Source organism: Eublepharis macularius, chromosome 4 (assembly GCF_028583425.1).
Source record: "Eublepharis macularius isolate TG4126 chromosome 4, MPM_Emac_v1.0, whole genome shotgun sequence".
NCBI classification, from domain to species: Eukaryota; Metazoa; Chordata; class Lepidosauria; order Squamata; family Eublepharidae; genus Eublepharis; species Eublepharis macularius.
This window is the reverse complement of record NC_072793.1, coordinates 185,187,506-185,208,442: the sequence shown is the minus strand read 5'-3', so window position 1 is coordinate 185,208,442 and position 20,937 is coordinate 185,187,506. Positions and strand designations below refer to the sequence as shown.

Sequence of the window (20,937 nt, the reverse complement as noted above, 5' to 3'; positions counted from 1 at the left end):
ACAGAGCACCTTCATTCCACACAGGGGCCTGTCATTCCAGTCCCAGAGCTCTTCTGATACTCCCAGGGGGCTGTCATTCTAGGGACTGTCTTTGGGGCTTATCATTCCAGTTCCAGAATAATCTGACTGGGCCCAGAGATGTTCCTGGAAAATCCATTCCACGATTTCTTTGCAATTTTTTTTGCTGTAATATATTTCAATGGAGCCCATTCAAGTAAAATGGAATTCCCGGTTCCCACTATTTCCAATGTGTCTTCAAGCCTCTCCCATTATTTCCAGTGGGCAATCCTGTCATTCCTTTTAGTACATCCCAATTTCTATCATATTGCATATTCTACTATATAATTGAGTAAGCGTATTTCAGACAACTCACTTTATACCCTGGTGCACCATCTGAGGGCGCTGCCACGGAGAGAAGCCCAGCAAAGGCACAATGTCACTCCAGAAAACGTGCTGTGGCGGGAAGCCCAGGATGGGATCAGGTAACAATGCCCACACCTTGCCTTAACCCAGCTAATATTTGGAGTGTAGCAGGTAGAAATGCCCACTCCTGCCTTAACCCAGCTGGTATTAGGAGCAGAGCACGTGATAATGGCCACCATCGCCACCTTAGATAGTATGAGGTGCGGGGCAGGGGGCAATGCCCACCCTCCCTTCAGCCATCTGGGATGAGGAGCAGAACAGGTGGCAATGCCCACCCCCACCATAATGCAGCTGGAATTAGAAGCAGAGCAGGTGGCAATGCCAACCCCCCCCCTCACTCTGCTGAGATCAGGAATAGCAGATAGCAATGCCCACCCCCACCATACCCAGTTGGGATCAGGTGCAAAGCAGGAGGTAATGCCCTTCTTCCCTTCACCCAGCCGGGATAAGGAGCGGGGAAGGTGGCAATGCTCGCCTCCTTCAGTCTACGGGAATAAGGCACTCAGCAGGCAGCAATACCCATCACATCTTCACCCTACCGGAATCAGGCACCAAGGAGCGGAGCAGGTGGCAATATCCAGCCCCCTTTACCCAGCCTGTATCAAGCTTAGAGCAAGTAGTGAAGCTCACCACCCCTTTACATGGCCAAGATCAGGCGTGGAGCAGGAAGCAATGCCCATTTCCCCTTCACTCAGCTGAGATCAACAGCGGAGCAGGTGGCAGTGCCCACCCCCTTTACCTGGCAGTATCAGACATGGAGCAGGTAGCAAAGCCCAACCCCCCTTCATGTGGCCGAGATTACGTGTGAAGCAGGTGCCACCCCCTCTAACTGGCCAGGATCAGTGACAGAGGATGAGGGAATGCCTGCCTATCCAACCTCCCCTTTCTAGAGCCCGTTGTATTCCCCCCCCCCCACAATGGGCTTTGTTGCTATTCCTACTATATAATTGAGTAAGCGTGTTTCAGACAACTCACTTTATACACTGGCGCACCACCAGAGGGTGCTGCCACGGAGGGAAGCCCAGGCAAGGCAACATGTCCCTCCAGAAAACATGGTGCAGCAGGAAGGCCAGGCTGGGATCAGGATGGGAACAGATGGCAATATCAGCCCCCTGCTTTCACTCAGCTGGTGTTAGGAGTGGAACAGGTGGCAGTAACCACCCCTGTCTTAACCCAGCTAATATTAGGAGCAGAGCAGGTGGCAATGCCCACCCCTGTCTTAACCCAGCTGGTATTAGGAGCGGAGCAGGTTGCAATGCCTGTCCCATTCCTTAATTCAGCTGGTATTAGGAGCAGTGGTGTAACCAACAAGGCAAACCTAATTTATAGACTATAACAATAAGGAGGGAAACCCCAACTAGGTCAAAAACTTATAACACAACTTTACTCCAGTTGCTTAATGTGGCAAATGCTCAAACTTCATACATATCATTAATGTCTTCAGCTATTTCATAATTACATATAGACACGACTCCGGAACATAAAGGTAAATAAATAAAGTCCATTTATAGACTCTTGTCCTTTCTTTTTGCAGCTTGTGCTTGTCAGTGGGTGCCGATGAATGGAAAGCTGGCAATCCAACGCAGATGCCCAAACCAGGGCCGGCTATTTCAAACACTGATTTTCATCTCACAGACTTTCTCAGGGGTGTATCATATATTTATTTTATTTTTACAGTTCAGGTGTAACTGTTATCACGACTCCTGAGAAGAGAGATCGAAACAAGCTCTTTGTTAGCGTCTTGTTGAGTCGGGGGGGGCTCTCTGTGCCCCCTTCTTTGCCTGTTTGCACCTGTGTTTATAAGAAATAGATTAGATAATTGGCTCATACATATTTTTCTATATAAGTACCAGTCATTGTACCACCTCCGGATCTAATTGGTTAAGCTCTTGTGTGACTTTTCTTAGTGTACTTTATGGTTGCCGCTGTTCCTGTTATATGGCATATTATATATTGTATATTGAATACTTTTATAGCAAATTGCACCATTATGCACTTTATTGCATGATTATTTTGAATTGAAATATAATTCTATTTTTTCATTGGTTTAGCCCTCCTATTTGCTTTTCCAGTTTCACTTTCCACTTTCCAAGCAATCATATGGTTTTTCTCTTGTGTGAAGCCTTTGATGTGCAGTTAGTTGGTACTTCTGGGAGAAGCTCTTTCCACACTCCAAGCATTTATATGGCTTCTCCCCTGTGTGAAGCCTTTGATGTGCTGTTAGGTGACCATTCTGAGAAAAATTCTTTCCACACACCAAGCATTTATATGGCTTCTCCCCTGTGTGAAGCCTTTGATGTGCTGTTAGGTGACCATTCTGAGAAAAATTCTTTCCACACTCCAAGCATTTATATGGCTTCTCCCCTGTGTGAATTCTTTGATGTTTAGTCAGGGTACTATTCTCAGAGAAGCTCTTTCCACACTCCAAGCATTTATATGGTTTCTCCCCTGTGTGAAGCCTTTGATGTGCTTTTAGGTTGCTGTTGCAAGAAAAACTCTTTTCACACTCAGAGCATTTATATAGCTTCTCCGCTGTGTGAATCCTGTGATGCACAGTTAGCTGGCCGTTCCGAGAAAAGCTCTTTCCACACTCCAAGCATTTATATGGCTTCTCCCCTGTGTGAATTCTTTGATGTTTACTCAGATTACTATTCTCAGAGAAGCTCTTTCCACACTCCAAGCATTTATATGGTTTCTCCCCTGTGTGAAGCCTTTGATGATCTTTTAGGTTGCTGTTGCAAGAAAAACTCTTTTCACACTCAGAGCATTTATATCGCTTCTCCGCTGTGTGAATCCTGTGATGCACAGTTAGCTGGCCGTTCCGAGAAAAGCTCTTTCCACACTCCAAGCATTTATATGGCTTCTCCCCTGTGTGAATCCTTTGATGTTTACTCAGGGTACTATTCTCAGAGAAGCTCTTTCCACACTCTAAGCATTTATATGGCTTCTCCCCTGTGTGAATTCTTTGATGTTTAGTCAGGGTACTATTCTGAGAAAATCTCTTTCCACACTCCAAGCATTTATATGGCTTCTCCCTTGTGTGAATTCTTTGATGTTTAGTCAGGGTACTATTCTGAGAAAAGCTCTTCCCACACTCCAAGCATTTATATGGCTTCAGCCCTGTGTGAATCCTTTGATGTACTGTTAGAATGCCAATTTGAGAAAAGCGCTTCCCACAATCCAAGCATTTATATGGCTTCTCCCCTGTGTGAGTTCTTTGATGTTTAGTTAGGGTACTAGACTCAGAGAAGCTCTTTCCACACTCCAAGCATTTATATGGCTTTTCTCCTGTGTGAGTTCTTTGATGTTTAGTTAGGGTACTAGACTCAGAAAAGCTCTTTCCACACTCCAAGCATTTATATGGCTTTTCTCCTGCGTGAACCTTTTGATGTGCTCTAAAGGGTCCAGCCTCAGAGAAGCTGTTTCCATGCTCTAAGCATTTATTTGGCTTCTCCCCTCTGTGAGCCTTCTGATGTGCGCTTAGTTTGCTACTCCATTGGAAGCTTTTTTCACATGTCAAACATTTATATCTTTTCTGACATATTCTAACGTTCTGATATTTTTTCAGACTGAATTTGCAGCTGAACTTTTCCTCCATCACAGGACCCTTCTGCCTTCTCTTTCTCATCTGCGTTTCATCTTGGACTGAGTCCTCCTGCATCTTCCTGCTCTGACAGACAACCAATCCCTTCTTCTGCTTTGCTTCCATTTTCCATCTGCATTGTTTCTTTGGTACCAACTGCTCTTCAGGTTTCACTTCCGCATGGAGATCTTCCTCCCTTTCCACAATCACTCTTCCTGGTTCCATCTCACTTGCCACCTCTTTTCTATCTGCAACTGGAAAAGAGAGAAAGACAAGTCAGTGAGGATGAAAAGGAACAAAATACTAATTAGTGAGTATAGTCAGTAGTAAAAGATGTTTTCTACAGTGAGAGCCAGGGACCTGGAAAAACTTCACCAATATCTATCCATGTGCTGGATTGTCTTGAAAAGGGAGATGAGATAACAAGAAGGGGTTTTTTTCTGCTGCAGAAAGTTGCTGTTAAGGTCAATGTGTGTTTTTGTATTGATTTAGGATGCACAACGAGACAGAATGGGATAAGAAATTCTTTTTTAAAAACCTTGAATTTTATTGATAGTTTTTGTTTACATGAAAGGAAAAAAATAAGGAAACAGTTAAATCCAGAGACTGGAGCCATGGGCAGACAAGACAGGTCTGTCTACATACCTGTCCAAGTTTACAGAAACCCAAGTGTACCGAAGAACTTGAAATACTAAGAAGAAATACATTGACAGGGGGCAGTGTAAGGGCGAGGAGTTAAAACACCCAAAAGTAATAGTAGTAGTGCCTGTGGCTAGAAGAAACAAATGCCCTCAGTTGCTGTTGCTAGGCAACCACACAGTATTGCCAGCCTTCATGCCTTGGTTTCTGTCAGACAGAACCACAGCCATCAGGCATGGCTCTTTTCATGGCTGGTTCCGTCTTTGAGGGAGGACTCATTGGGGTCTATAAGCAACCACTCGGTTACCTGAGACCACATGAGTTGCATGATTCACCCAGGACTGGCTGCTTACTACTACTTAACAGCAGCCACACTGAAAAATGCAGTGTGAAGAAGTTAAGAGTGTCAGTTGTTGGGACTGTGTTTTGTTTTGTCCTTGACCTATTTCTCCGCTCGTTTCCTGTGTCTTCTGAAGCAATTCAATAGATAAACTTTGGAATTGTCATGACATGGGAGATATTACTTTCTCTACCAACATATCAAATTCACCTTCTGAGGAAAGTTCAGTCTTTGCTTTTCTGGCAACTTTGACCATTTTCTTCGATTCAGCTAATTGCCTTCGTCTCCTGATGACTACATACCCCTTATTCATATAACAATATATTTATGACAGTATATTTATATGTTCAATCTTCAGTATTCAATATATCTAACATTTGTATGACTGAATTACTAGCTGAGGGCATTCTTTAATAGTCTAGAACTTAAGGTAAAACACTACATAGATAATAGTTTTTAGTTATTGCTAATCCTGCTATATAATTGAGTAAACACATTTCAGACAACTCACTTTATACCCTGGTGCACCACCAAAGAGTGCTGCCATGGAGGGAAGCCCAGGCAAGGTACTATGTCCCTCCAGAAAATGTGCTATGGCAGGAAGGCAAAGCCAGGATCAGGACGGGAACAGGTGGCAATACTAGCCCCCCGCTTTTACCCAGCTGGTATTAGGAGCAGAACAGGTGGCAATACTCACTCCCACCTTAACCCAGCTAATATTAGGAATGGAGTAGGTGACAATGCCCATCCAAAGCCATAACCCAGCTGGTATTAGGAGCAGAGCAGGTGGCAATGCCCACCCCCTGTTTCACCCAGCTGGTATTAGGAGTGGAACAGGTGACAATACCCACCCCACCTTAACCCAGCTAATATTAGGAGTGGAGCAGATGGCAATGGCCACCCCCATCTTATCCCAGCTGATATTAGGAGTGGAGCAGGTAGTAATGCCCACCCCTACCTTAATCCAGCTGGTATTAGGAGCAGAGCAGGAGGCAATGTCCACCCCGTTTCACCCAGCTGGTATTAGGAGCAGAACAGGTGGCAATACTCACTCCCACCTTAACCCAGCTAATATTAGGAATGGAGTAGGTGGCAATGCCCATCCAAAGCCATAACCCAGCTGGTATTAGGAGCAGAACAGGTGGCAATACCCACCCCCACCTTAACCCAACTAATGTTAGGAGCTGAGCAGATGGCAATGGCCACCCTCACCTTATCCCAGCTGATGTTAGGAGCGGAGCAGGTGGTAATGCCCACCCCACCTAACCCAGCTGGTTTTGGGAGCAGGTCTGGTAGCAATACCTGCCCCCCCTTCAGCCATCTGGGATCAGGAGCAGAGTAGATGGAAATGCCCCCCCCTATCTTCACCCAGTTGGTATTAGGAACAGAGCAGGTGGCAATGTCCACCCTCTTCAGCCAGTTGGGATCAGGAGCAGAGCAGGTATCAATGGCCGCATCCTTCCTTACCCAGCTGGTATTAGGAGTGGGGAAGGTGGCAATGCCCACTCCCCTTCAGCCATCTGGGTAGCAATGTCTGCCCCCATCCTTACCCAGCTGGTATTTGACGCAGAACAGGTGGCAATGCCCACCCCGTGCAATGCCCACCCCCGCCTTAACCCAGTTAATATTAGAAGTAGAGCAGGTGGCAATGCCCACCTCCACCTTAACCCAGCTGGTTTAGGAGCAGAGTAGGTGGCAATGCCCATCCAATGTCTTAACCCAGCTGGTATCAGAAATTGTACAGACACACTAAGGGCAACCCTAAGCATATCAGAAAGTGAGCAGGTGGCAATGCCCTCCCCCCCCCTCCGCCATAATGCAGCAGGTATTAAGAGTGGAGCAGGTGACAATGCTCACCCGCCTTCACCCAGCTGAGATCTTGAATAGCAGAAGGCAATGCCTGCCCTACTTCACTCAGTTGGGATCAGGTGCCAAGCAGGCAGCAATGCCCATCCTCCTTCAACCTGCCAGAATCAGGAGCAGAGCAATTGGCAATACCCACACCCCCTTCACCCATCTGGTATTAGGAGCGAAGTAGGTGGCAATGCCCACCCCTCACCTTAACATAGGTGGCAGTGGTAGCAGAGCAGGTGGCAATGCCCACACCCCACCATAACCCAGTTGGTATTAGCAACAGAGCAAGTGGAAATGGCCATCACCCTTCATGTAGATGGGATCAAGAGCAGAGCAGATGGTGATGCCCGCCCCCTTACACCTTGCTGGGATCAGGAGCAGAGCAGGTGGCAGTGCCTGCCCCGGCCATCACCCAGTTGGAATCAGGAGTGGAGCAGGTGGCAATGCCCATCCCATGCTTTCACCTGGCTAGGATCAGGTGCAGAGCAGGAGGCAATACCCTTTCTCCCTTCCCAGCCAAGATAAGAAGCAGAGAAGGTGGCAATGCCCACCCCCTTCAATTTACCAGAATAAGTCACTGAGCAAGTGGTCTTGCCTGCCGCTGCCTTACCAAAGGAAAGAACAGTCTTGAAAGAAATTAAAAATTACAGACTAATTTCATTGTTGAATGTAGATTATAAAATTTTTGCAATTATATTTTCATGAAAAATGACCAGATGATTCATCAAGAACAAGCTGGTTTTTTAAAAGGAAGACAGACCGGCCACAATATAAGAAAAATACTAAATATCCTGGAATACTATGAGGCCCATCCAGAAAAACAGCTAGCCCTAATGTTTCTTGATGAGGAGAACTATATGACATTAATAAAAGCAATTAAAAAGGATCTGGAAAGATGGAAAGATTTGCAGCTATCATTGCTGGGAAGAATTAATGTTCTCCCAAGAGTTCTATTTTTGTTCCAAAATATACCAGTAGAAGTACCTCAAGCTTTTTTCAAGGAACTTAACTAGGCTGTACAATCTTTTATTTGGCAGAATAAAAGACCACGAATATTGGTTCCAGTTAATAAAAACCAAAAGCATTTGATTTTGAATATAACCACAACAGCTAGGATATTATACGTGAAACTCTGGAAAATGACATTCATTCCAAGGCAAGAAAATCTGGTTGAAAGAACTCTTGAGACAGCTGAAATGGATAAATTGTCGAATCTACTGAAAGACATGGACAATGCAATATATAATGACATTTGGGAGACATTTTATAGCTGGATACAAAAGAAGTCTGAGGAAATCTAGCTTTCAGTTAAGAAGAAGAACTTTATGGACACTATCTAAAATGAATGGAAAAATTTGCAAATAAATAACTGACCTGCAGAACATACTGATGTAACAAGGAATATACTAGAATGAACGGTGCAATGTATTAGAGCTATATAATAAGAATTTCTTTCCCATATCCCCTCTATTCTGTTTTACCCATTTCTCAACAAAAATAAAAAATTTATAACAAAAAAAAGCCAGCTGGTATTAGGAGTAGACCAGGTGGCAATGCTCACCCCCCACCCGCCACCTTAGCTGGTATTAGGAGAGGAGAAGGTGGCAATGTCCACCACCCCCTTAACACAGCTGGTAATAGGAGCAGAGCAGACAGCAATGCCCACTCCCACTTCCGCCAGCTGGGATCAGGAGTGGAGCAGTTGGCAATACCCACCCCGCACTTTCACCTTGTTGGGATCAGGCGCAGACCAGGAGGTAATGCCCTTCTTCCCTTCACCCAGCCGGGATAAGGAGCAGAGCAGGTGGCAATACTCACTCCTTTCAACCTACCGGAATAAGGCACCGAGCAGGCAGACATCCCCACCTCCTTCACCCATCTGTAATCAGGTGTGGAGCAGGAGGCAATGCCCGTTTCCCCTTCACTCCTCTGTGATCAGGAGTGGAGCAGGTGACAATGCCACCCCTCTTTACCCAGCAGTATCAGGCATGGAGCATGTAGCAAAGCCCCCCACTCGTTCACGTGACCAAGATCAGGTGTGGAGCAGGAAGCAATGCCTGTTCTCCCTTCACCCAGCTCGAATCAGGAGCAGAGCAGATTGCAATGCCCGCACGCCCCTTTACCCAGAATGTATCAGGTGTGGAGCAGGTAGCAAAGCCCACCCCCTTTCACGTGGCTGAGATCATGCGTGGAGCAGGTGGCAATGCCCACTCCCTCCTTCACCGGCCAGGATCAGTGACAGAGGAGGAGGGAATGCCTGCCTATCCGCCCTCCCCTTTCTAGAGCCTGTTGTATTTTTTCCTACAACGGGCTTTGTTGCTAGAATAAGTAAATCTCTTGTAGCAGTTGAAGTCTTCTTATCTCCATTTTAAAACCAGACCAGGTTCTAGCAAATAGATTAAAGAGTGAGAGAGAAGAACCAAAGTAAAACTTCTAAGATGTCAATTTATATTTCAGCCCAATTCATTTATCAAACCACAGATAAATAAAAAAAATATGTAAAATTTGAAAAAACCTATCAATTCTTTTTTCAAGCTAGCAGATGGTAGTAGAAATCTATTTAGGAATTTTACGAAGCTGAGATGGTGAAATACAATTCTAACCTGCAGGTTGCAATAGGGTCCAGTTTGCAAATTTCCAGTGTTCTTATTTTTACTTGCAATTTTCAGCCATTAAAAAAAAAAGACGGGAAAACTATTCCAACAGAACCCAGTAATATAACTGTAAGAAATCAGCTGTTTAGAACAAGACAACTTTATAACTTTGAATCCTTCCTTGTGTAATATATTTCAATCAATAATAAAATGCCTTGAAATCGATTTTTTGTAATATGAAACCAAAGAAGATTTGTTATGAGTTAGTCCAGTAAGTCAAACAATTTAGTGTCCATCAAATTGTCTCAATTATTTTTAGAAAAAAACAAAGCAAACTAAAAAAAAGGAAGATAATATCCAAATTTTGACAAAGTTCCTTTAATAGCCAATTAAAATATTAGATGAGAAGGCAAACAGTCCTCAGAATGAAATCTTTGTCCAATGAAAGTCCGTGGACTCTTGTGAGCACAAAATTAAACAAGACAGTTTTGAGGTCAGTGTCCAAATTATATTTTGAAATCCAAAGTCCAAATATAAAGTAAGCGAGTGTGGAAGATGGCATCCAGAGGACTTGCACAGTGCTCCGGCCTTTGCTGTACTTATACTATTTACTCTACCTTGAGAACTGAGATTTGATAAGCACAGCTGGATTGAAGTTCCCAAGAAGAAGTTTACAGTTCTGCTCAGAAAGGCATCCTTGGAATTCGAAGAAAGAGTGTAAACTCCCACGGGGAAGAAAAAATGCCAGAGTGCTTTCAGACCGCTGCTCTCTGACTAAATCAGCCAAGCAACTTCATTTTGACGATCTCATCTCGTGGACTGAGGCAGTAAGTGACCTTTCAAATCTTACTTCTCCAAATAAATACGCAGTTTTGGAGACGGAATGTAACACCCAGGTATCTCAGGGAAACTCTCCCACTCCGGTCTCAGAACTATCTCCTAAGGGGAATAAAATAAGACTGCAATCCTCCCCCAAATACAGGAAAATGCAAGGAGATAGAGGACTCGCAGAGCCCTATGCCATGCTGCTTATTAGGCTTCATAGGAGAGCACTGTATTTACTCGGGACAAACAATACTTGCCTTTTTCCAGCAATTGGACTCTAACTTGCAAACTAGATTCCTTGCAAAGAATCCTTTCTACTAACTTCAGCACTAAGTTAACCTCCCCCCTTCATCAGGGTTTGCAGCTCCCATCTGAGAGAATAAACCCAGACTTGAGTCATATTGAGAAAAGCGACCTGAGTCTGCATGGGGGAAGAGAAAATAAGGCAAGAGCTAAAGGAAAAAATGAGCAGAGAGATTCCAGCGTATTATGTTGTTTATGAGGGAACCAAATTGCCCTGTTTATAGAAGAAAACCACAAACAGTGGCTGTTGGACCAATAGAAGAACAATTCTGGACTCTCTGAGAGCAGAACCACAAGTGACAAAAGGCACAGATTGGACACTTGCCAGCTTCCCTCAAGTTTTGATGGGAAATGTAGGCAGCTTGGCGGATTGTTGGACGACAGTTGAAGAGTCTATTGGACAGCAGTCAGAGAGCGAAGCTGCGAGACCAGGATGCCTACATTTCCCATCAAAACTTGAGGGAAGCTGACAAGTGTCCAATCTGTGCCTTTTGTCACTTGTGGTTCTGCTCTGAGCTGGATCTTACATATAGAGCCTCAGTTGCTTAATTTAGATGAAACTGAAAAACTTCCTCGGACCTCCCATAACATGAGGATCCTTTTATAAGGACAGTGCTTTTAAACACGAGAAGATTTTTAGATACATTCAAAATCTCAGTCAGCAGAGTTTTTCATAAAGATAAAATAACTTCATTTTGGTCTTTCAGCCATGACCCTCCCACGCCTATCTCTGCAACTTCAAGTAAAACAAGGTCTGGCTCTTAGGCAATTGCCAGAACACACAGAAAACTAGCTACTGGGGACTTCCGGAAGGACACAGTGACTGCATGGCAGCTGAGTTTTATTAGCTCTCTGCCATGACCTTCCTGGTTCCTTGGGACCTGAGAATTCGGGCCCCCAAGTTGTCTCCCCCCACCGCCCCAGAGAGGGGAGGCAGGCTGGAGCAAGGTGAAGAGCTCAAGGGGACTGGCAACCCCCGGGGAAGCCTCAACACCAGTTCTGAAAGCAAGGACCGATGAAGGAGCCAACATGGCGACGAAGCTGAAACCGTTAAGTCCAACAAGGCGAATGAATTACAACAATAAATAGCAGATTCCTAACAAGACAGTTAAAACAATTCTAAAACAGCTCAAAAGCTTCCACAACGCCTCTTATCAAGTAAGCAGACTGATTTATGGCTTTATGAGGGCTAACCAGCCTAATTGCGAAGCAGCCGCTGGGGAAGCTGAGAGGTGGAGGAAGAGCAGGGGAGAGATCACAAAGAGACTCTCAGCCGGCTGGAAGGCAATAAATCTTTGAACATAATCAACAAAACAAAGCTTTTTACCACTTTGATGAGAGTTTAGACATAATACATATAAGTAATCTGAAATGGCTTCCTGGGAAGAAGATGTATTTATTAAATTGCAAGAAATCTCTAAATTAATGACTGAATTACTAATTAAAGCAGACGGGATATTTGGAGCAGAAGTGGGGGGGAAATGCCAACACAGAGCAAACCTCTAAGGAGACACATCTATCTGAAAGAAAAATAGAATGAAATGAGGGAATTTTACAAAATGGACGGTTGTACCAGCACGTCATCTTGAAGATAGAAGGCAGTACTAAGAAAGGGGCAAAGATATAGAGCAGACCTGCAAAGAGAGAATCTAACATTTTACTATTGAATGTAGAAAAAGGAGTCCTTAAGCAGAAAAATAAACAGAGAAGTGACCTTCTCCAGAGTTGGCTAGAAGATAAGAAAACACGTTCGATGGCCCAGATGAAACAAGGATTGGATGTATCATTTTACAGGAAGAAGAAAGAAAAAACAAGGACTACTTTCAGATGAGGACTTAATAATGCTTCTTTTCTTGTCTTGTATAACACCATATATTCTGTATGTGCTTTGAAGGGACAGGGTGGGGACTGATGGAGTTAAGAAGTTTTTTTCTTTTTCTGCTCCTACTATTGCTCTCTTCCCCCCCCCCCCTTTCTACTTGAAAGAAAGAAGGAGGAATATGGATTATAACCTAGACTGTTTTTTTAATATATATATATATATATATATATATATATATATATATATATATATATATATGTTTAATGATATGCAATACAGATGTAATGAAAGTTTTAGAAGCTCTGTATTATGATCGATCTTGAATGCCGACTGTCGAAGGGATGGTGGTGATGTGATGGCTAGGCCCTTGAAGTTTTTTTTTTTAACTACTTTCAGATTTTAGTCTTTTTTTCTTAAAATATAAGTGAGTGGCTAAGCTAAGTGACTGTCTGCTCTTTTCAATTTTACGATTATGAAAACCTAAGCAAACAAGTGCAGATGGTTAAGAAAAAGTAGATGAAAGAGCTATTTTTCCTAAAATGTGAAACTGTGCTCTAGCCACGTTGCTAAGTGGTCACTCCAGCCTTATCAATTTGAAAACCCAAGTAAATAGCTTTGGCTGGAACAAAACAGATGAAAGAATTACTTTTTATAGAATATAATTGTTTTTCAACCAAATATTGATTTGGCCTCTTCACTTTTATCACTATGAAAACCCAAGTACATAAGTTTGCTCCTGATCCCAGCTGGGTTAAGGTGGGGGGCTGGTATTGCCACCTGATCCACTCCTAATAACAGCTAGGTTAAGCCAGAGAGTGGGCATTACCACCTGCTCCGCTTTTGATCCCAGCTGGCTGAATGGGGGTGGGTATTGCGACCTGATCTGCTCCTAATGTCAGCCAAGTTAATGCAGGGGACAGGCATTGCCACCTGATCGGCTCCTAATTCCAGCTGGATTAAGGCGGGGGGCGGGGGGGCACTGCCACCTGCTCTGCTACTAATACCAGCTAGGTTAAGGTGGTGGTGGGCATTGCCACCTGTTCCACTCCTAATACCAGCTGGCTGAAGGGTGGGCGGGCATTGCCACCTGCTCCGCTCATAATACCAGCTGGGCTAAGGTGGGGATGGGCATTGCTACCTGCTCCGCTCCTAATATTCCCTGTGTTAAGGTTGGAAGAGGGCATTGCCATCTCCTCCACTCCTAATACTGGCTGGGTTAAGGTGGAGAGTGGGCATAACGACCTGCCCTGGTCTTGATCCCAGCTGAGTGAAGGGGGGAGGGCATTGTCCCCTGCTCCACTCCTAATACCAGCTGGGTTAAGGTGGGGGGCCAGCATTTCCACCTTCTCTGCTCCTAATAACAACTAGGTTAAGCCAGAGAGTGGGCATTACCACCTGCTCCGCTCCTGATCCCAGTAGGCTGAAGCAGGGTGGGTATTGCCACCTTCTCCACTCCTAATATCACCTGGATTAAATCAGGGGGCAGGCATTGCCCACTGTTCCACTCCTAATATCAGCTGGTTGAAGGGGGCAGGCATTGCCACCTTCTCTGTTCCTAATATCAGCTGGGTTAAGGTGGGGGTGGGTGGGCATTTCCACCTTCTTTGCACCTAATACCAGCTGGGTTAAAGCATAGGGATGGCATTGCCATCTGCTCCACTCTTGTTCCTGGCCTGGGCTTCCCACCACGGCATGTTTTCTGGAGCAATATGGTGAACTGCCTGGGCTTTCCTCTGCAGCAGCACCCTCTGGTGGTGCACCAGGGTATAAAGTGAGTTGTCTGAAACACGCTTACTCATATAGTAGGAGAAAGCATGAATCAGCACATCTCTAGTAGAATAATATTGCAATAGAGCAAGATATGGGGTTGGAAAACGGAGCAAGAAGGGGCAGGCTCCTCTCTATAATAAATGGAAATAGGAAGAGGCAGGAGGGATAAGAGTTAATCTGGGCCAGGAGAAACTTGTCAATTAATGTTTTCTTGAGCGTGATGGAATCGTACTCTAGAGGCAGCAAGAAAGGAAGATCTAGAGGAAGGAATTGTATTGAAAATACTTCCATTGCAGGAGAAAAATATGACTGAACACTACTTTGGGGTTAACCCATACAGGGTGCAGGGCAAAGCCTCTACGAAACAGTTCTCAGAGACTAACCAACTCCTGGCCCCAGGAGGGTGAGGGGAGGGTGCAGGCGGGTTCTAGTCTACCGGTCTCCTTTTTGTGGCAGCCATAGCTCATCAGAAAACAAGGCCACATTTGCCACATGTTTTAGGATGATAAGGGAACCAGAACATCTTGGGTCCAGAATTATCTCCGGAACCTCTCTCTGCTGTTTTTAATGTAAGCAGATGTTTTCTCATGAGAAGTTAGGAGGCAGCACAGATAGGGATGGTGAAAAATACCCTTTTTATACAAAACTAAGGGGCTTTAGCGACTTCCCTGGGATATCAATGCCAGTGCAATCTAACGGTTGGAGTATCTTACAAACATCTAAGCAGTCTAGCTTCAAATACTCAAGACTCGGCCATGGAACTGAAACACAGAAAGGCTGAAGAAGGAAACAGGAGGCGCAGGGATTTGCTAGCGTGAACCTCACTGGGTGTTGCCCATCTCTCCTGAACAGGGCTCTCTTCATCAACAGATTTCTCTTTACAGAATGAGTGTGTCTAATGCTTTCGTTCACAGGGGATATAGACTCCCCAGGTGTGGGACAGCCGTTTCTTCCTCTTTGGCAAAGGAAAGCGTGCTCTGAAAACAAAGAGGGCCAAAGGAAGGTAATACCCCATCACTTCTCTGATATAAGGGAAAAGATCTTTACCGAGGGAGGCCACAGTCTGGTAATTTTCCTCCATCACTTCCCAGTAGAGTTTTCTTTGGCCCGGATCCAGCAGAGCCCATTCCTCCTCCGAGAAGAACACGGCTATCTCCTCAAAGGACACGGGGGAGCTCTGAAAGAAGAGAAGATTTCTCACTTGTTCATTTAGACCTGAGCACTCAATGGATTAAAAGAATGTAGTGCATCAAACCAAAGGCAAGATACTTGGTCTTGCAATCTCCAAGATGAGATGTGTTCCCAGTTGAATAGTATAAACGCTTTTCAGATTTTTTAATCCCAAAACATATCAACTATACAACAAAATCTTTCAGTCTGGTTCCTCACCAATATTGCCGTATGATTATATTACTACTAGAAACAAAGCCCATTGTGGGGGGAAAATACAATGGGCTCTAGAAAGGGGAGGGCGGATAGGAAGGCATTCTCTTCTCCTCTGTCACTGATCATGGCCTGTGACAGAGGGGGGTGGGCACCTTCTCCACGCATGATCTCAGCCATGTGAACGGGAGTGGGCTTTGCTACCAGCTCCATGCTTGATACAGGCCGAGTAAAGAGGGGTGGCATAGCCACCTGCTCCGTTCCTGATCTCAGACAGGTGAAGGGGAAATGGGCATTACATCCTGCTCCACATCTGATTACAGATGTGTGAAGGGGGTGGGTATGGCTGCCTGCTCAGTGCCTTATTCCAGTAGATTGAAGGGAGTGAGTATTGCCACCTGCTCTGCTCCATATCCCAGCTGGGGTGAAGGGAAGAAGGGCATTACCTCCTAGTCTGCGCCTGATCCTACCTACCTACTCCACTCCTAATCTCAACAGGGCTGTGGCAGAGAGGCGGGCATTGCCACCTGCTCTGCTCCTGATCCCAGCTGGCAGAAGTGGGAGTGGGCACTGCCACCTGCTCCTAATACCAGCTGGGTTAAGGCAGGGGGTGGGCATTCCCATCTGGTCCTCTCCTAATATCAGCTGAGTTAAGTTGGGGGTGAGAATTGCCGGGGTGGGCATTGCCACCTGCTCTGCTTCTAATACCAGTTGGATAAGGGGGGGCAGGCATTGCCACCTACTCTGTTCCTGATTCCAGCTGGCTGAAGAGGGGTGTCCATTGCCATCTGCTCTGCTCCTAATACCAGGGGAGTTAAGGTGGTGGGTGGGCTTTGCCACCTGCTCCGCTCCTAATACTATCTGAGTGAAGGCAGGGTGCAGGCATTGCCCCCTGCTCTGCTCCTAATGCCAACTGGGTTAAGTTGAGGGTGGCAATTACCACCTGTTCTGCTAATAATACCAGCTGGGTTAAGGCAGGGGTGGGCATTGCCACATGCTCCGCTCCTAATATTAGCTGGTTTAAGGTGTGTGGGGGGGGGGTGAGTATTGCCACCTGTTCTACTAATACCAGCTGGGTGAAAGCAGCAGGCTGGTATTGCCACCTCTTCCCCTCCCGATCCCAGCCTAGCCTTCTTGCCATGGCATGTTTTCTGGAGGGACATGGTGCCCCACCTGGGCTTCCCTCTGCAGCAGCATCCTCTGGTGGTGCACCAGGGTATAAAGTGAGTTGTCTGAAACACACTCAATTATAGAGTAGGATGATTTCAAAAGCTGCAGGCATCGCACTCAATTTCCCCCCTTTCCAACCCATTTCTTTGAAGAGTGCAGATGCTAAGATATTAACTGCCACTGTGGTTAAAAGGTTGTTTCAGCTCTGGTACTCATAGACTTGGTAGGGCTCATATGAGGCAGGCAAGGTTTGAGCATCTCAGACTGGGCGCTGAGTTGATTGCATTAACTAGGAAGACTTCTGATCAAGATTCTATTGTTTCATTTGGTGCTGAAGGGGCCAGGCTGTTGCTCCCCTACTCCTTCCTGCCTGACCTTGGCTGGCCTTTTGTTAAGGGTGTGAGGTTGCTATCCAGCAGAGACTCCTCTGCATAGCTCCAGGGTGGGGAAGTGGATTTCCGCTGACACAGGTCAAGAGGCATGTGGATTCTTATATCCAAGAGCAGATACTACTGAGATAAGCTTTACCTGTAAACTCAGAGGACCCCCCTCCCCTTCTGGCTTTGCAGAAATATCATATCTTTAAAAGGGGGGGACCTTCCTAAACACTCCCAAAACATCACACCTTACTCTGCTTGCACACAGGATTTACTGCACCCGTTGAAAGGGCCACACATTGGCCAGCCAAACCTTGAGGTCCCGCTTGTGACCCGTGTCAGTGGAAATCTACATTTTCACCGTGGTGATACACAGATCAATCTCTGCTGGACAGCAACCTTATACTCTTAACAGAAAGGGCAACCAAGGACAGGCAGCAAAGAGTAGGAGACCCGGGGAGCAACAGCCTGGCTCGGGCACTGCTGAGCCAAGCCCAGGCAAACAATCAACAGAAGGCACTCCAGGTTAAATCAACATGTGAACCAACATAAGAGAAAACCCTCACCAGAGAGAAAAAACTATTCAATTTGTCTTTGTCAAATTAACTTCTTATTACACAATTCAATTCGACCAAGTGTTAAAGTGTTTTGTGTAGTAATCATCACAGGAATACAGTACAGAAACCGTAATATTCAAAAAGTATTCAAAACAGACACTAAGCCCCCCTGTAAACAGTCCTTCCACAGAGGTAGCAAAGAGACTGTTCTGGGATAAACGACTCCAACAGTTAAGTCTTTTAAATGTGGTGAACTCCTTGACAAACTGTTCTTTCTCCGTTTTCTTTTTCTGCAGATGTCGTGATGGAGGCCAACCTCAATGGAAGAATTCCAAGCCCTATCTGGGGCCAACTATCAGGTATTGCAGATTTCGTCCAACAGACTGTCAGGTCCAGTGTATATCTAAACTGTACTGACTCCATTTTCTAATGCTTCTAGTGTTTGAGTGTTCTCTTCCCAGGTGCACCAGTTCCCATGCAGCATTCCCACCGGAGGAGACTGTTTTGTCTAACACCGTTCCACCAAGCATTGGCCTTGACGGAGAGCAGCTTCCCAGGACTGAGAGATGTTGTTTTGAGAACTGTGGGGGGAGGCTGATCCAGATGGGTATTGTTACTCTGTATCTTATGCTTGCTCTTCATTGGTAACAATGATCATGTACCATCCTGATTCTCCTATTCAGGACAGTGGACTATAATGGACCTTTTCTGCAGTAAAGTTTCCTTTTCCAAACAATGGACTTGTGTTTGCTTCTAAAGGGAACCCTGTAGTGAGTGCCTTATTTAGCCACAGTCTGACATTTTGTTACCAATCATGTCTGAGTCGGGCCCAACGGAATCCAAGGTTGTCCCGGACAGGGATCCTTTGTTTGATCCGTATGCGTCTCCCGACAATCAACCTGTGCAACCCGTGCAAGCCCAAGACTCCCAGGAGCTGGGAGCAGCCGGGAACGGAACCGGAGCCTCCACTTCCACCCCGCCTCTCATCGATCTCAGTACTCGGGACGAGACCAAAGCTGACCTCGGGGCAAGGCCGAAAGCGACTGCTCTCCCTTTGATTTCGGTACCCACCCCGTCGGAGTGGGGAGCCAGACCCCGAGAAACCAGAGAGCGTCGGGCAGGTGGACTCCATCCACTAGTTTCGATGGAAGGGCGCCGAAGCCTAGGAACCATCCCGGAGCTAGACAGCAGCCAACCATGGCGATATTGGAACAGGACATCCGAGCAGGCGGAGGGGGACACGTCTCGCCGCGGCGTCCTGAGTTGGGATTACTCCGAACTTGTTTCATGGAAAGAGCCAACGGAGGTCCCTGAACAAAGTTGGGAGCAGATACAAGGTCGCACCTATGCGGTGGATACCAGCATCTCGGCCGTGACGGGTATGGCCAAGGGAATCCTAGCTGCGAGATCGAGAGTCGTCCAAGGGGACCCTCCTCCTTGGGGCCCCTTGTCCCCGGTGAGTGCAACGAATGAAGCTTCAATAAGCGAGCAACCGGGGGCAAGTCGAATGCAACAGTTAGAAGCTAAACTGATGGATATGGAAGAAAGTTTGGCTCATGCCATCCATTTAATTTCGGCAATGGGAGCAGGGGAAAGACTGTCCCCTGAAGAGATGGCGATACAGATACCTACCCTTCAAAGTGTTATCTCCTATCCGATGGAGGATGTCCAGCAGCGGCCGTCACCTACCGGCGAGGGGGACACCCATTCGGGCGAAGCGGGAGAGCAACCCAAGGAACTTCCAGCACAGCAGGAAATTCCACCGAGCAAGGAAGACCCGGTTGAGCCACCCGGAGAGACCCCCACCGAACTTCCTAACCAGACAGGGGATGCGCCGCCAGACGAAACTCCCGTTGAGAGGCCTACGGAAGGGGAAGAAAAGCCCAGTGATACACCGGTGAGACCCCCTCTTACTTCTCCTATATCGGTCCGGCCGGACCAAGCGGGAGCACACGCGGCTCCATCCGAAGAGGGAGCCCCTCGTCAACCGCGAGACCTTGTCCCCGTCGGGCAACCTACGGGGGACGGTCTAACAGCGCCAAGAGGCCAGCCGCTGCTTCCCAGATTAACAACACCCGGAGGGGCAAGCCCGCGCGGCCTTCCACCTGTTCAACCCTCGCCGCTGCGGCCCCTCTCACCCCGACCGCAGCTCATACTGGTGCAGCAGCCCCAGGACCAGCCCGTTTTACCACCCCCGAACCAACCGGGACGGCCTGCACCATTACGACACCTTCAACCCCCTCCTCAGCGGCCGATCTCCACTCAACCACATCAACCTCCTCCACCTCGACAGCTACCACTAACGCCTCCCGTGTTACCGGCCAGACCGAGACTGCCACCTCCTGCTCGCCTGCCACTACAGCCTCCGGCCCAACCAAGACCAACCCCGACACAGCAACCACGGCAACCTCCGCCCGCACAACCAGCCCAACCCCAGCCGGCACTGCCGGTTCAACCGCCACCCGTACAGCCGGCACCGTTGCCCCGACCGAGACTCCAGTTACCTCCTCCTGTGCCTCAGGCGCAACTAAGACTGCCGATGGACTTTTACCCAGCGCCTGCTCCGAGACAGGAACTCCCGATGGGCTGGGTGAAGCTGGAAGCCACCTTCGATGGGGATCCATCTAAATTGGGATTTTTCTTAGTCCAAGTGGTACAGTTTTTCAACCGGTGGGGGCACCTCTTCGGCAGTGAGGCCAGTCAAATCGAACATCTTGGATCTCGTTTACAGGGCAAAGCAGCAGACTGGTATGTAGGACTATACAATGTCGGGGCCCCAGAACTCGATACTCTTCAGGGGTTAGTGGATGCTATCCGAGCGCAATATGAAGACCCCTTAGAAGAAACCCGGGCCCGAACAGAATTGCAAGCCATCAAACAAGGCAGCATGTCAGCAAGAGACTATGTCACAAAATTCCGGCAATTAGCAGCCAAGTGCCCTAGGTGTGAGGAGTCCACCAAGATTATCCTGTTCAAACAAGGCCTTAACCCGAGACTTTTGGACCGAGCCCTCATGCAAGACAATCCCCCCACGTTGTTAGGGTGGATCCAACTTGTTTGCGAAGTAGAAAATCGCATTTTGGAAGTCCGTTTGGTTGAACAACAACAACAAACGGGACAAAGAAGAGCATTGACCTTACAGAGGGGAACACGGGGAGCTAGCTACGCCACCCGTGGAGCGAGAGATGCTAGATGGCAACAAGGGCTGTGTTTGCATTGCGGACAGGCTGGTCACTTTGCAGCACAATGCCCTTACCGGCCTGTGCAAAGACCTCCGCTCCAATTACGGCGTCCAAC

The 20,937-nt window shown here is 46.8% G+C and overlaps 1 protein-coding gene across 1 annotated transcript in view; it reads right to left on the bottom strand.

Annotated features, from left to right (window-relative positions):
- Positions 1–20,937, bottom strand: part of LOC129328440 (zinc finger protein 721-like) — a 72,805-nt gene that overhangs the window by 26,653 nt on the left and 25,215 nt on the right. Inside the window, exon 3 of the mRNA XM_054977505.1 lies at positions 2,571–3,748. Coding sequence (XP_054833480.1) covers positions 2,571–3,748 — 1,178 coding nt within the window. The remainder of the gene's footprint in view (positions 1–2,570; positions 3,749–20,937) is intronic.